The sequence below is a fragment of the Chenopodium album genome, chromosome 9 (genome assembly GCF_948465745.1).
Source record: "Chenopodium album chromosome 9, dcCheAlbu1.1, whole genome shotgun sequence".
NCBI lineage: Eukaryota > Viridiplantae > Streptophyta > Magnoliopsida > Caryophyllales > Amaranthaceae > Chenopodium > Chenopodium album.
The window spans coordinates 57,754,059-57,769,980 of NC_137842.1; the positions used below are offsets into that span (position 1 = coordinate 57,754,059).

At 33.0% G+C, this 15,922-nt stretch overlaps 1 protein-coding gene across 1 annotated transcript; it reads right to left on the reverse strand.

The window, feature by feature from the left end:
• Positions 1-7,048: 7,048 nt before the first annotated feature.
• LOC145557781 (protein FAR-RED IMPAIRED RESPONSE 1-like) lies at positions 7,049-9,105 on the reverse strand. The gene is made up of 3 exons (XM_081618959.1): positions 8,448-9,105; positions 7,464-7,776; positions 7,049-7,253 (listed from the first exon to the last, which is right to left on the reverse strand). Exons 1-3 carry the CDS (start codon positions 9,103-9,105, stop codon positions 7,049-7,051), a joined length of 1,176 nt encoding a protein of 391 aa, XP_081475085.1.
• Between the last annotated feature and the right edge of the window lie 6,817 nt (positions 9,106-15,922).

A 15,922-nucleotide genomic window follows, 5' to 3' on the forward strand; every position in this document is an offset into this window, starting at 1 on the left:
AAGTGTGACGTGCTTTTAAGGGAGGAGGTGTGGATGACCAAGGTATAGTGTACATATTGGATTTGGAGGAAACTTTCGATTCCACCTTTATTCATTATGCACAAAGGGACGGAATTAGGCCAAGCATCTTGCGCTTTTATCACAAAGGTCAACTCCTTACGCCTACAGAGACACCCTTTGACAGAGATTTCTGCAGTAATGAAATATCTAGCCTATAACATTGTAAGTACATAAAGTTTAGTGTAGTATGAATGATATTTAACGTTTTTCAATATTACAATATTATACTGTTATGTTGTTATTGTATTTGATTAACTTTGTTCTACATACTGTTATTTACTACCTCTATACTGTTACGCATAGGAAGGGAAGCCTATTTCTGTTCGACCAGTGGGAGTAAATACCACCAATCGTAAACTGTTTCACATATCTGATTTATTTTAATGTCGCAACACTTACAAATTTAGAGCATCAAACACAACACCCATTTTTAGTTTATATAAACGATGGGCCACCGACCGAAACGTAGATGAACAGCGAGTCCGATTGTGGCTAAATGGGGTCGACTTGGATGATCGTATGACGGTTGAGGAAGCAGGAATTGAAGATGGGTCATACCTTCACGTCCATATAGAGCGAGAAGGATTTGAATGGCGAAGATTCGAGCACTTCATTCGGCCATAACTATTTGAAATCAACGTATAAGTATATGTGTCCATTCAATATAATTAAATATCGAAATTAACTATTAAATATTTTGTAATTAGTTTTAGTTATTGGGATGGCAGTTGATTCTATCATTTCTTACTTTGTAGTATTAAAGTAACAAATATTTGTAAAGTAGTTTGTTACCGTAGTTTGTCCTAGACTCGTATTTGAAGTTTGTAATAACATTCTGCCTTTACTAGTGACTCATCCTAAATTTTGGGCAAAACTAAAGGTTTAATTCAAAGTTAATTAATATACGAAGTTTAAGATAAGAATGGATCAATTAAATAACGGTACCTACTAGGAATATAACTGTATCTATGTATAATATAATTGTATACTTAACACTATAAACATTAATCAATTTCAAAGTATACCTAAATGTTGGGTAAAACTAAAGGTTTAAATTCATAGTAAATTAATATCAATAACTCTTCATATATACAAAGTACTCCCTTCGTTTTTAAATACTTTCTCTATTTCTATTTTTTGCACTATTCTTTTGTCCTAAAAATAGTCTTGTAGATACTTGTTGAAATCATCTCGATGAATACATTATTAATTTTCAGTTGTTACAACTTATACTTGTTGAAATCATCTCGATCAAAGATATCATCGTCTTGCGTGTCCAAGAGAAATGGAGCAACTTTTTTAAAAACGGAGGGAGTACAATATACTTATATATATTAACGGTAATCAATTTCAAAGTATACCTGTTGGGAAAAACACTTGGTTTACATTCAAATCAAACTAATATCAATAACTCTACGTATATACGAAGTATAAGATAAGTTGATTTTGTCCTTTTAAGGAAAAAAAAAATATCCGTTTCAATTCAATAACAGTATGTACTTAAAATATAACAGTAGCTTCCTGCAAAACAGCAATGTCTATCTACAATATAACAATATACTAATTTATATTAATGGTAATCAATTTCTAAGCATACCTAAAACTTGGGCAAAAGTGTAACACCCCAACAATTCTCTCTTTAAACCTATGAGGACCCTGAACAATATTCAAGAGAATTACTGGCGTGCTACTGCCACGTGTTCAAACGTTAAGGCTTTATCAGAAAATAGCAGCGGAAAAACTAAATCAGTTATAATAAGTTTCAAAACCAACGAATGAAACCAAATTAAGTCATACAACTTGGAACCATTAAGGCCCTTATTCAAAACCCAATAAAAGTAGTAAGTGATTAAATTCAGTGTTCAAATAAATTCAAACCCAAAAGAAATAGTGTCGAATAAAATCGAATTAAAATAAATTCAAACTTGCAAAAGAAATAAAATGCAAACAACCAACTCTCTACTCAAGATCCCACAACCCTGATGAATGTTGCATGTGTAAGAACCTGTGGTAATTCTGCTCCCCAATATTACAAGTGTAAAAATTGGATCGTCACAGGGTCATTGAAAGGCGAAGGCCATGACCAAAGAAAGACACACAAAGCACGCAATCAGCAAAGCTGAGTACATACAAGCTGCAAAATAAATTAAGAAATCCATAACATGCTACTAATAATCAATCATCATGCATCATTAAATTATAGACTCAACACACGACTCAACTATTTATATTACTAAGACTCCATTAATTAATAATAGGTAAATCATTATTTTTATTCATTGGATTACGCAATAGACAAGGTTGTCCAACCCATGCTCCATTTAGAACATCAATAAAAGAAAAACCCCATGCCTCCTTTCGGAAACATCAATAAACATCTAACGACCACGGGCGCGACTCCGTGACCGTAGTTAGTATGAGATCTCACCTAACTCCTAGTTTTGAAAAATATTTGAAATAAGAGACTCGTAGATCAGACGGCCTCGAGAAAAGTACACGGCTAATACCCCATGTACCCCAACCCCTGATTGTCATTACTCCAGAAGTGCACCAATCCAGAGTTTTATTGCTCATCCATCTTGCACTTTACGTGATTTACAGGTTTAGACTTGGTGATGACTCATATGCATAACAATACAATCAATCCAATATCAATTCAATCAAGTAAAACAACTTTTCAATTTCAATTCTTGATTTATTAGTGGCAAGCAACATTTATTATTTATTCCTTTACTACCTCGGTGTATAAACACCTTGAGTGCATAAGGCACCCCAAAACCTTAACCTCGTCTTAGAAGACTTAAATTCTTCCTTTACTCATCCTGCTTGCATAATCATGAATGAGTAATAAATTAATCATTACACCAATCATATACCTTTGACTCTAAGCGCACCTTGCATAATTAGAGCACAAATAATACTTGCAATATAAAATAGTGCACGTCATACGAAATTCACAATGTATAACAAAACAATTTAACTCAGTCATCCCTATACATGATACTAAGTTCTCGATCCGTCGTCCTTAAACATGCACCCAAAAGAAAGGTTTCGTAACTTGTACGTACCTTGAATAAACGAATTGGTATGCCACTTTACTAACTAGAAATCACCTTCAATAAACTCCTCTCCTAAGCCAAATAATAACATCTCAATCAATACCCAATCAATCAAATTTACAGCAATACTAACTTACTTTAAAACCTTCAAAATCCAAATCAAACAACACTTTAAAACCTTCCATTTAATTAAAATTAAAGGCTTATATATAGTTCTTTAAATTTTCTTCATAAAAACCTTAAAATACACTCTTATACATGAAATTACAGCAAGTTCAAAGTCTAATAAAAATCTGAAAATTATATAAAAACCCCTAAAAATCTCCCGTTTTAATGGGTGATTAAACCCTCTTTATAAAACATTAAAAGTAGTACTTAGAAACTATTTCCAACACTTAAAACTTCAATAAAAACATATATTTATGCTTAATTAACTTTAAACATAATTAATTTTATTAATAAAACTCAAGGATAATATTTTAAGTATAAAAAAACTTCGTTAAAATCAAAAACTGCCCGAAAATCATATTTAGAGGCTGAATTTGGCCAGGAGAGGGTGGTGCTTACACCAAAGGTGGTGAGTATTTCTTAAAACGTTGTTTCCACATGGAAAACACTACTTTTTCATCAAAATTGGATGAGTTCAGAATCTGATCGGGATTAAAACGGGATTAATATTAACGAACGAAAATCTAAAAATTAAAACACGAATTTACATGTTCAAAATAATCTGGAATTAAGTTAAACTAATCATTAGTTATAATCACCAAAATTTCAAAACATCATTACTACAAAAGCCCTAAATTAATTGTTCATAAAAACCCTAAAATCATGATTTTCAATAATTAAAAACCCTAGGTTATAAAATTTACAAAATCTGAAAATTATGATACTTATAAAATCTGAAATTATAAAGTTTAGTCATCAAAATACAACTTGATACTAATTAAATTACTTTCAAACAATAAAATAAAAATCCATAAATCAATAATTATAATTATACAAATTAATAAAACAAAGGAGAGAGAAAATAAGACTAACCTTTTTGTGTGGGAAATTTTTGGGGATTAATGGGGTATTTATAGGAGAGTATGTTGTAGGGTAAGTAAGAAGATTGGGCCTCATAAAATTATTGGGCCAATTAGGTAAATGAAATGGACTAGGGTTTGTTTGTATGATCATGAATTGTAGAACATAGGTTCATAAAATAGTTTGTGCTAAAATAATTTTTGACCAATATTAATAATTTGAAACTTTTGTAATTAAATTCCGGAAAAGTACAAATAAATATTATAAATAAAATAAATTTTCATTTATAAAATATTTAAAAATACGGGGGATTACAAAAAGTAACAAAGTAAATTAAAGGTTTAACTCAAAGTAAATTATTATCAACAACTCTTCATATATACGAAGTATAAGATAAGATTTATGTCCTTTCAAGAAAAAATAGAAAAGGGTCGGTCATAAGAACTGGAATTGATTTACAAGAAGTAAAGAAATTCAATTAGTAAAGATAAGATATATGTATGTCCTTTTGCGGGGAAAGAAAAATTAAAGAAATACTGACTTATACAATATGTATCAATTTTTTATAAAACATTCATTTTGTGGTGTACCAAGAAGTAACAATTGAATAGATTTCATATTTAAAGAAGTTGTATTATTAAGTATAAGATAAGATTGTGTCCTTAAAAAAAACTGTATGTAAAAAATAATAGATGTATTATATCTAGAATAATGGTATATATGTAAATAATAACAGTATATTTAGAAAAAAATATATTGTATATCAGGTATTTTTTTTTTTTTAATTTACAAGAAGTGATTAGATGTATGTCCTTTCAAGAAAGAACAACTGTATATCGTTATATAATAAATGGTATAAATAAAACGTACAATATGACTTTAAGGTTTTGTTTTTTAAAATTTTTATTTAACTTTATTTTTTCACAAGACCTTCAAGCTTTGTCATATTACTTATATATAACTTTCAACCTTATGTACAAGCTTTTTCACATCAATTACCCTTCATTTATGTTTCCTTGTTTAAGATTCATAATTTCATAAAAATTACCCTTGCAATTCCAGAGAAGAATTTTGAATTCCACCTTAGTTTTACCGCAACAAGTTTCCTCCCTATTCGAATTGACTTCCAAGTCACAAGTAAATGTTCGTCCATCTCTAACATCAGATGTCTTCATTATAATTATATTTGATATCTGATCGGAAGTAGTTTAGTTTTTGAAATTGAAGTATCAATGTCATCTAGGAGACACGAGCTTAGTACCGGCGGAAGGTGCTTGTGTGGCAATCCGGTAGCCAAAAGGGCATCATGGACACACGATAACCCTGGAAGGAAATTTCTATGCTGCAAATATTACGATTTCGAAACGGGGCAAAAGGGTTGTGATTTCTTTGAATAGGTCGAGGAGGAAGTGGTGGATTGGCAGAGAGATGTGACGAATGTCCTCATTTCTGAGAAACAAAAATACGCAACAGAGTTGAAAATATTGAGGGCAAGAATGGCCTGTTGCGAGCACGAAAAAAAACTCTCACCGCTGAACTAGCAAGAATCAGAAACGAACGGGCAATGGCTGCTAATAATGGATTTGCAATAATGGTTTTATGTGTTGTGATATCATTCGTAATTAGTATCATGGTGATGAAATTTCTTGCATAAGTGTATTATGGTGTATTTCCAGCAATTATGCAGAAATTAAAGCATGTAACTCGGTTTATTGAATAGACTGTTAAGGATTAGAAATCATGTTTCAAACTAATGAGTATCATCTCATTTCCTGTAGGTGTTAAGGGTTGTTGTGGTTTGATTTTGGTCTGTTGTAAAAAATAATTTCAGTAATGAAGAAGGTCGGGCCAAAACATTTTGAAAACTATATAAATTCGCCTGCTTCAAACATTTATAGTAGTGATTTCAAAACATAAACTAATATTATCAGAAAATTTATATTAGTGATTTCAACACATAAACTAATATTATCAGAAGCAATAATTCGATTTTCCATAAGATTAGATTAGCAAAACAGGCCAAAGCTTATAATAGGAATATAAGTTAAATGTAGTTTTATACAAAAATAGGCCCTCTAAGGTTTGGGAAATACAGGCCCTCTAATGTCCAAATCTTCAAAATAATTTCGAGATCTATAACTTCAATTGTAATTGGAAGGTGTTGTTGTCATTGTAGAAAGTCCAGCACCGGAAACAAATGGAAGGACATCCCGTGCTACCCAGTTTGGACAATTATTATAAGACCTAGTGAAGTAGCAAAGTTCACCGTAGGCCGGACCATATCCAATACCTCCAACCCACCGATTTTGTGGACTTAACACCCGCCCATCATTACCAAAAACAGATTGTACTACTTGTACATCAGTGTTGGCCTTGGCCTTCCTAGCTCTTTTTTTCCTTGGCTTTGGAATTGGAGTCACAAGTTCATCAACATTCAAGCCATAACACTGAACCTTCATAAAAGACACAAAAAAATATAAGACACCAAAATACAAGACATATATGTAGCATATAAATAGTTAAGAGCAAGTAATATTACCGGAATGCCTGATGCAGTAGCTTGAGTTTGTTGCTGCACCGAAGTAGATGCTTTCTTCCCTTTTTTTTCGTACAGGATAGGAATCTTTTAGTCCTTGGCCTATGGGCCTTTTTCTTGCGAGAAACAGGATCCCCAACATGAGTAGGTAAGTCAGTAGACTTAGTTGCTAGTGCAACTTGTGGTGTAAGTTCTATATCCTCGACACCAACAACATTACTATAACCCTCGGTCATGATATCATCGCATGCCATTGCATCCTCAGATGGCATGGCTACATTAGCAGCATCAGTTGCTTCCATGATGGCAGCATCAATGGATTCCTCAAAATTGGAAAGTCCTTCAAGAGCCATTTCAACATACTTTAGCTGCGCTGAGGCTTTAAGCAAAGTCTCTCAAAACGGACCATCAAGCTATCAAACCTCTTGACTTCCTCTGTTTTTGAAGGATCATGATAAGCCACCTTCACTCGAGTGTGACGCCTTTGAACATCTTTACGCCAACGCCTTAATATATACTTCTTGGGAATTTCAGTTATGTCATTCACATCATACACCTTGAATTGATGCCTGCACATAATTTCGTGACACTCAAATAACTTACACTCACAAGTCACCTCTTTGGTTTCAATGTGGAAATGCACCCTGTAAACTCTCTTCTTGTTAATAGGAATCTCCTTCCTCTAGTCTTTAAGATATATCCAAACTCTATCTTCCACATAGTGCTCAACAACATTACAACACAATTCTGTTTTAGAAACAACGCTGACATACAACAACCTTGCCAACTGCTCCTGGATTTCTTCAAATTTAGCATCTGTGTAGAACTTTTGAAAAACCTTTTCAAAAGGGAAACTCGTAACGACATGTCTGACCCTCATTGCAGATTTTGCATCAGCTTCTTTCTCGGATTTCACCCGATTCTCCATAGCATCGCAATACCTTTCTGCAAACTCATACAAACGAGTGTCGCTCTTTACATATTTATCAAAAAAGCTATTTATGCTCTCTGAGCGCTGTGTAGTCTTCATACCCGTCCAAAACAAATGCTTCATATAAGCCGGTATCCACATATGTCTTTCATCATACAACACTATAAAAAAATTTAAAAAAAAAATAATAAAAAAAAAAAAACACATTAATTTTTCTGCTTACCTCTAGTCTGTATTAGTACAGAAGTGCCAATATATATTACATCAAGACAATATAGAATACATCAGCACAATAACAGTTCATACATCAAAATTGCAGAAACAAGAAACAGTACTGTCCTTGACCAGGGGGCCAACACTACTAATGACCCTTAACAAAATTCCGCAGCAGTAGGTCCTAATTCTTAGACTGTTAGTGACTGACTGAGACATCTTATGATGGCTGAAGATTAACTTATCAGTCATCTCTAGGAATTCTAACAATCTAAACAAGGAAAGTACTCCCCTTCATTCCTAGAGTAGTCGATTTCACTTTTAATTTAAGCCAAACAGTAACATCACGTCAGTAATTACAACTAACAAGTAATCCAACATCCCATTTCAATTTCAAGTGATTAAGCACTATATATCCCTAATTCATAAATTCATAGTAACAGTTCATCCTATAGAATAAACACCAAAAAAAACATTCATGCTTTAAATTCTCAGTCTACAGCATACAAAATCAACGCAAATCAAACTAGCAATCCAGAAATATTTCAAGAGATTATAATGCTGTCCATACCTATCAATAACTATTGCACATTAAAATAAGATGTATTTTCAGTATTACATGTAAGCCAGTCGTCATTTACAAGACCATATGACTCCATTGCTAGGGTCCAATTAACCTCAAATTCTTCTTCGGTCAAACTGTCATATATGACATTAAGCAGAATGTCATGGAATTCTTCATACTTCGAATACTTTCCCAATTTGGTGCCGAACTTATTAAGAATATGCCACAAACACCACCTATGCTTCGCACCGGGCATTACAATACTCAATGCTTTTCTTATTGCCGGACACTGATCTGTCAAGAAACCACCAGGGACTTTTCCACCCATGCACTCTAGCCAATTGTTAAACAACCACACAAATGTGTCGGTGTCCTCGTGAGATACAAGGGCACATCCTAATAATATGGTCTGACCATGATGATTGACACCAACAAAATTAGAAAAAGGCAGCTTATACTCATTAGTATTGTATGTCGAGTCAAAGCACACAACATCCCCAAACTCCTCATACGCTACCCTACTCCGGGCATCAACCCACATCACATCGGTCAACCTACCCTCATCATCTAGCCTATATTTGTGAAAGAAGTTCTTATTATCGGCACTCATCTTATCAAAATAGGCAAGCATTGCATTTGCATCACCACCACTCATCTTAAACTTCTTCTCCTCAGCTAGAACATTCCTTAGGTCTCTTTCGGTTATGGCCATGTTCTCAACTCCGCCCCTCTCTTTTGCCAAACTACGATGTACTTGCCTCACTTTACCGCACTGCAGTCATTAAAGAGCTTCCTCTTAACCACACTATTTATTTCATCTTGCCAAAACATTGAAATATATCTCGACTTCCGGGGAGTAGGATTGTGATTCACATGCACTACAACTGCCTTCCTAACTTCCCATGAACCATCCTGCTTACAAACTGCCCTCATTTGCACAAGACAACCACATTTCTTCGTCTTCCTATGATTTAATTGCAAACTTAAACCACCACCATAAACCCTTTTCCCATTAACTTTTCGTCTTATGTCAGGCTGCCCAGCACATTCACATCTCCATATGTAACTCCTCAACTTAGTTTTATCACTTCTACCATTCTCAGTTTTGTAATTACCAGCTACACGTAACACACCAAAACCTCGCTGCTTCTCGTACTGCCTCCAGAATTTGTCATCCTCCTCCCAACTACTGAAAATCATACCTACTTCAGGGTCGTTAAGTTTATCTTCAATATGTCCTTCTTCATTCTCAACCACACAGCGTAAAGGAGTACAAAAGCCCTCCTCCAAATGGTTGAAGTCATCTACAACTGAATCAATAGGGGTTGATAACAACTCCACTTGCCAAATAAACACATTACATTAAACTTTAAATGCTCTAATGAGGAAGTCTACAATTAAAACTGCCCACAAAACAACTTTGACAAGTATAACAAACCTTATAAGGAAGTTCAATATTTCTGATTATCTACAAGCTCACAGACCTTATAAGGATCTTTCACCTCATGTGTTTAGGAAATTATCTATTTTTACATTGTTTCGTGGCATTGTTACTTTGAGAGAGGTTACTTATGATTGCTATGATTCATTGGATTGCTCTTGCTACTCTTCAAGACCAATTGCAGATTTATTGTATAAAGTTTGGTAGGTGTAAGGAGCATAAATATTGTAGTAGGATAAACTTCAGTTATGTGAAGATGATTTAATTGAAGAAAAATGACAAAATTATCTATGCTCAGGTCTCAGGTGTCTTCAATCTTCATTGAATACTTTGTGGAGCAAGTGGTGTATTAAGCTTCTATTTAAGTTCAAACTTACAGGGCTTTCTAAAAAACATCATGTTTTGATATATTGGGTTTCTTTATTGTTGTGCTATTGTATGAACTCTGTTTCTCAAATCCAAACAGGAAAGATTTCTATGTGAACAATGTATGTGAACAATCTATTACGAAGTTCCTTCACATAAAAAAGAAACAAACACAAATAATATAAGCTTTCAAAGTTCAATATTTCTGAAGATCAAGTCCTGATGGTAATAAACAGCAGGTATTTAAGTTATAATCAAGCAAATTTCTGATTTTTAGGAACTAAACAACTTTGTCAGTTCTTTGCTATAGAAGTAGTAATGTGTTTTAAAAATTTATTGCAGTTGAGTGTTGAGGCAAAGCGTTGGCGTTACACCTTTGTAGTTTCGGATGATTACCCATCAGCTTAGTGTTTTGTGTCATGCATTATTTTTGGTTCATATATATAATTTCTGTACTCCAATTCACATATATAATTTCTGTACTCCAATTCACTTGATTTAAAATGATGAACATGTATTAACAATGCCCACAAAACAACTTTGACATGTTAGAACATAAAAAACATAGAGGCACAAAACTAATTATACCTCCTGAATCTGTCCTTCTTGAGTCTCAACCACACATCGAAGAGGAGTACAAAAGCCCTCCTCCAAACCATGCTCCGAATGGTTGAAATCATCATCAACTAAAGCAATAGGGGTTGATAACAACACCACCTGCCAAAACGACTCATTGACATTCAACTTTAAATGCTCTACTGAGGAATTATACAAATCAAACTGCCCACAAAACATCTTTAAGATGTACAACATACTACAATAAACATCATACACCAGACTACTATCAAAAACATAGAGCACACAACTAATTATACCTCCTCAAATTCTTCCTCCTGCGACACAACATCATTTTCTGTATATGCTTGTCCCATTTCTTCATAAGAATCTTCCATTTCTACAAACAAAACATAACACAGCCATGTCAATACAACACAAGTTTGTGAGTCAAGCACCATATCAAACGAAGCAAATATACCAACTCCAAATCATATATTAATGTCAATTTAGAACCAAGGAATTATACTAAATTCAATTCAGAAATTAAGCCCACCTCCAAATTCAAGGAAATTTATAATGGGCTTAACAAGTTCAACGAAAGTTCAACAGCTCATAAAATTGGCCTATTAAGATTCAACAACTTCCATCATATACTCCCCATATTGCAGTATATTATTTACAAAATAATTAAATAATTGTGCAAAAAAAAATCAAGAGATTAAACATAGCTCCAACAGAAATTACATAGATACTTCAAAAAAACTACGAAGAAATTGAAAACAACACTACCAAAACCCACTGATACGAAAATCCACTTATACTACTCAAAAGGAGTAATTATAACCCAACCAATTCAGTCATAATGTTTTAATTAACAAAAAAAACCCTAAAATTGAGAAGAACAATTCACCTGATAGAGAAGACAACAATTAAGGGAGACTGAGCTACACCTCTTGAAGGGCGATCTCTTCTTGATACAGTTGACAGGTTGCGGAGCCAGATCTACTCTATTTTTCTTGGATATAATTTAAGCGGTTTTCCGGCCTTTGTAATACCTTTCGCGCGAGTTGGATTAAATTTAGCGAGTTTCAGCCTTTTACCCCCTCCTATCACTTTTACTTATTTTATTTCTTTTTAGCTTTAAAAAATTGCAAAAATTAATTTTTTTATTATGGTATGGGTTGGGCATATCCCATACCAGGTAGTGGTACATACTTCCTCGGGGGTGTAGGTATTTTACCCTATACTAGGGTCTAGGGTAAAATTTTCATAAAAAATGAACCAGAACAACACTGAAGCCCAGACCCATGGTAAAAAATCAAATTGCTCTTGTCTGGCAATTAGTATTATGTGCACCATGATGCACCAGGCCCAATCTACGCCCAATAGAGAAATCCTAGATGAAAAAAGGCCACATGGAGTTCAATTTTTTTTAAAAACTAAATGTTCCTCCTCTCTATCCGCTATATTTATCTTTATTTCATTTAAAAAAATTTCTCTCTCCTCTCATAAATTAAAAATCTTCTTCAATTATTTCTTTTTGTATTATTTTCTGTCTCCTCTCACCAATTTTCTCTTTCGAAAAACTGCAATCCACCATGGCGAAAGACAAAGAACACACGAAAACATCACTCAAAAAATGAACAAATTATAAAATTGAAACAATATTCTAATGTATAATTGTCTTTTTGATTTTTTCTTAAATTTTTTTTATTTTTTTTGTAGAAAATCAAAATTAAATTATCTACTCCTACTGAAGAGGATGAAGATGTGTAAGTAATTTATTGTTCAAATTAGCTACCTGAAAGGCTGAAACTTCAGATCAAACACAAGAAGCAAAAGAAAAGCCCCTAAAAACTTCTTACAAGACACTAGAAGCAACAAAAAAGCCCCAAAAAACTTCTAATAACATAAAAACCTCAAAAACCTCTGAACCCCTTATATAAACTTTTGAACCTCAATTACAAACCATTGAACCTACAAAAACCTCTGAACCTACAAAAACCTCTGTACCCCATACAAAAACTTCTGAACACCAACTACAAATCATTGAACCCCCAACAAAAACCTTTGAACCCCCTACAAAACTTTTGAGCCCCAACCACAAACCACTAAACACCTACAAAAACCTCTTAACCCCTACAAAAACTTCTGAATTCTAATCACAAACCAATGAACTCCCTACAAAAACATCTGAACCCCCTACAAAAACTTCTAAACACCAACCACAAACTACTGAACACCCTACAAAAACCTCTGACCCCCCTATAAAAACTTCTGAACCCCAACCACAAATCACTGAACACCCTACAAAAACCTCTGAACCTCATATAAAAACTTCTTAACCCCAACCACAAAGCACTGAACACCCTACAAAAATCTCTGAACCCCCTACAAAAACTTCTGAACCCCAACCACAAACTACTGAACACCCTACAAAATCCTCTGAACCTCCTACAAAAACTTCTGAACCCCAATCACAAACCACTAAACACCCTACAAAAACCTCTGAACCCCCTACAAAAACTTCTGAACCTCAACCACAAACCACTGAACACCCTTCAAAAACATCTGCACCTAAAGTCACCGCTAGACTTTCCTTATAAAGTACAGAATGCCAATTTTTTTTAAAAAAAATGATTACAAAATACATAAATCTCAAAAAAAAAAAAAAAGTTCATAAATAATGTATCACTTGTTCAAAATTATAATTAAGATGTTCATAAATCCAAAAATATATATTTGTAAAAATATATATTTATAGGAAACGTGTCCTACGTTCATATTTTTAACTAAAAATGTTCAAAATACCAAAATATAACCAAAAACAGAATTGTTCATAATAGAATACACAAATATCACTAAAAAATAAAAATAGTATGAAAGCTACATATTTCGAAACTCAAATCTAGCCATAGTGATTTAGATAAAGGAATCTCATTGGAAAATAATCATCTCTGTCGTCTTAACCACCTCTTCCTCGTCAAATGCGCCATTTTTAACTTCACTTCATTGGAAAAATTCCATTAACAAAGCTTCAAATTGAAGGTTGAAGAAAACGAACTTTTTAATTAATGTATAGTGATTAACAATGGTGATGAAGGAATTAAATCAAAAACAAAATAATGAATGAATTTAGGAAAAAGAAAAATAGAGGAGAGAGAAATTAGAAATTAGGAATTGTAAGAGGAAGAGATGAAGGATCTTAATCTATGGTGAACAACAATGGTGATGAAGAAATTAAATCAAAAACAAAATTATGAATGAATTTAAGAGAGAGAAAAATAGTTCAAAGAGAAGAAAGAGGAGAGAGAAATCAAAAATGAGGAAAGTGTGAGAGGAGGAGAAGATAGAGAGGAGAGAGAAAATGACGGGGATAGAAAATAATGTTGGTATTGTGCTGACAAATGGTAAAACATTGGCCTCTTATTAATGGTGGTGCACATATTTTAATATGCACCATGGTGTATATTAAAATTTGCCCCTGTCTGGTAGGGTTGGGTCTGGTGCCGAGCCAAGGTCTAGGTGTTTTTTTCTTTTATTTTTTGGAAATGGGACGGCTAACCCACCATTCATTTTTAAGCCCACTTAAGTCTAGTTGTTACCCATGGACTAGCACATCAAGCCTGACCCATGAGCTCGCATGTCGGCCCAAATCCCTGTAAAGCACAAAATTGTGAATGTGTGTCTTGTTTCTTTCTTTCTTTTTTAGTTTTTTATTTTTATTTTTTTTTTTGTAACTTTTATTTTCCATTTTCATCTACATTTTTTTGTTTTCTTATTTCATCCACATTTCAGGAAAATTATTCCGTATACCCAGGTTTTATAAAATGCTCTGCTTACCCTGAAAATTTTCAGTTGCACCGTGTACCTTTGAGGATTGTAAAAAAAATAAAAATAAAATACCAAATACCCCTAAACTCATTACAAATGGTAATTTTGTTAGACCGAGCCCCCTAAGGATCAAATTCTATTAATTTATTATTGTGTAATGCTAAACCATTTAATTTTTAAGTAAACTTAGTTAAAAAAATCAAATTCTAGCACCCAAAAGTTTAAGATTTAGAATCATCGATAAAGTTCAAATTTTGATGTAATTATGCTTATGCTTTTAGACAGTTTGACTACATAAATATAAAGCACTAGAAGAGAATTAGTGCGTGGGCATGATTTTAGTTTGATAAGTTAATGATATGTCTATTTGCTAGATGATCAGGGTATTTGGTGCATTTGTTTTACAAACCTCAAGGGTACACGGTACATTTTTTAAAACCTAATTAGGAATATATGGAACAATTTCCCCATTTAATTATATATATCTTTCCTATGGTCATCAATCTATCAGGGGTTTTTTTTTTTTCTCGGTTCATTCTTTTAAATCAATTGATTTGCTGATTTTGCTCGATTAAGGTTATGTTATTAACATAACCTTAATTGAGCCAGTGGGGATTTGCTATTTATTTGATAACCAAATGTAGCCATTAGTATTCATGGGAAATCTTTTTGTGTGAATAAAAAGTATGAAAATTTGTAAATATTATGTCAACTTTTTGACCGTCCGCTTTTATTATGTCAATCTTTTGATTATTTCTAAACACGTCAACTTTGTATTAACATTAATTTTCATTATGTTTTTTTAACGATAACCAGGTAAATCTTTGTAATTTCTGATTTTGAGATGAAAAATTGATTTTCTGGTATTCTTGTCTCCATTCTTCCTTTTCATATTCATACTCTGAAGTCTTGACTCCGTTAAACATATTGATTTCTTCCTCTTACTCTAAACATAATAGGAAGGAAGGAATTTTTTTTATTTTTTTTATTTTCTTTTTGGAATAAAACACTTCTTGATCATTTGGTGGCATGATAGTCCAACATGGTGCACCATGGCTCTCTCCTATTTTGTTTCGATTATCCTCATTTATAAAAATTTCATTAGGGGTTTAATTGCATTGTACAATGTAATTGTTATTGGATTATATTCTCATAGAACTTCCTGTGTTGCAAGCTTGCAACTATATTCCATAATAATTAGTATAAACAATTTTTTAAAGCTCTTTTTATGCCATAATTTCTCATAGAGTACCAATGTATCATAATATATGGATCTCATTATTTGTTGTATTTTTGTGTTTTTTGGACTTAGGTTGTCCAAATTTTTAAT

Bases quoted from the DNA above. Each gene is read 5' to 3' on its own strand.
- LOC145557781 (XM_081618959.1), bottom strand. From the start codon at position 9,105: ATGGCCATAACCGAAAGAGACCTAAGGAATGTTCTAGCTGAGGAGAAG. The intron at 7,777-8,447 runs GTAATACTGAAA...ATTTTTTTATAG, and splicing joins AAATGACGACTGGCTTACAT to TGTTGTATGATGAAAGACAT. The intron at 7,254-7,463 runs GTTGTTGTATGT...AATTATGTGCAG, and splicing joins ATCCAGGAGCAGTTGGCAAG to GCATCAATTCAAGGTGTATG.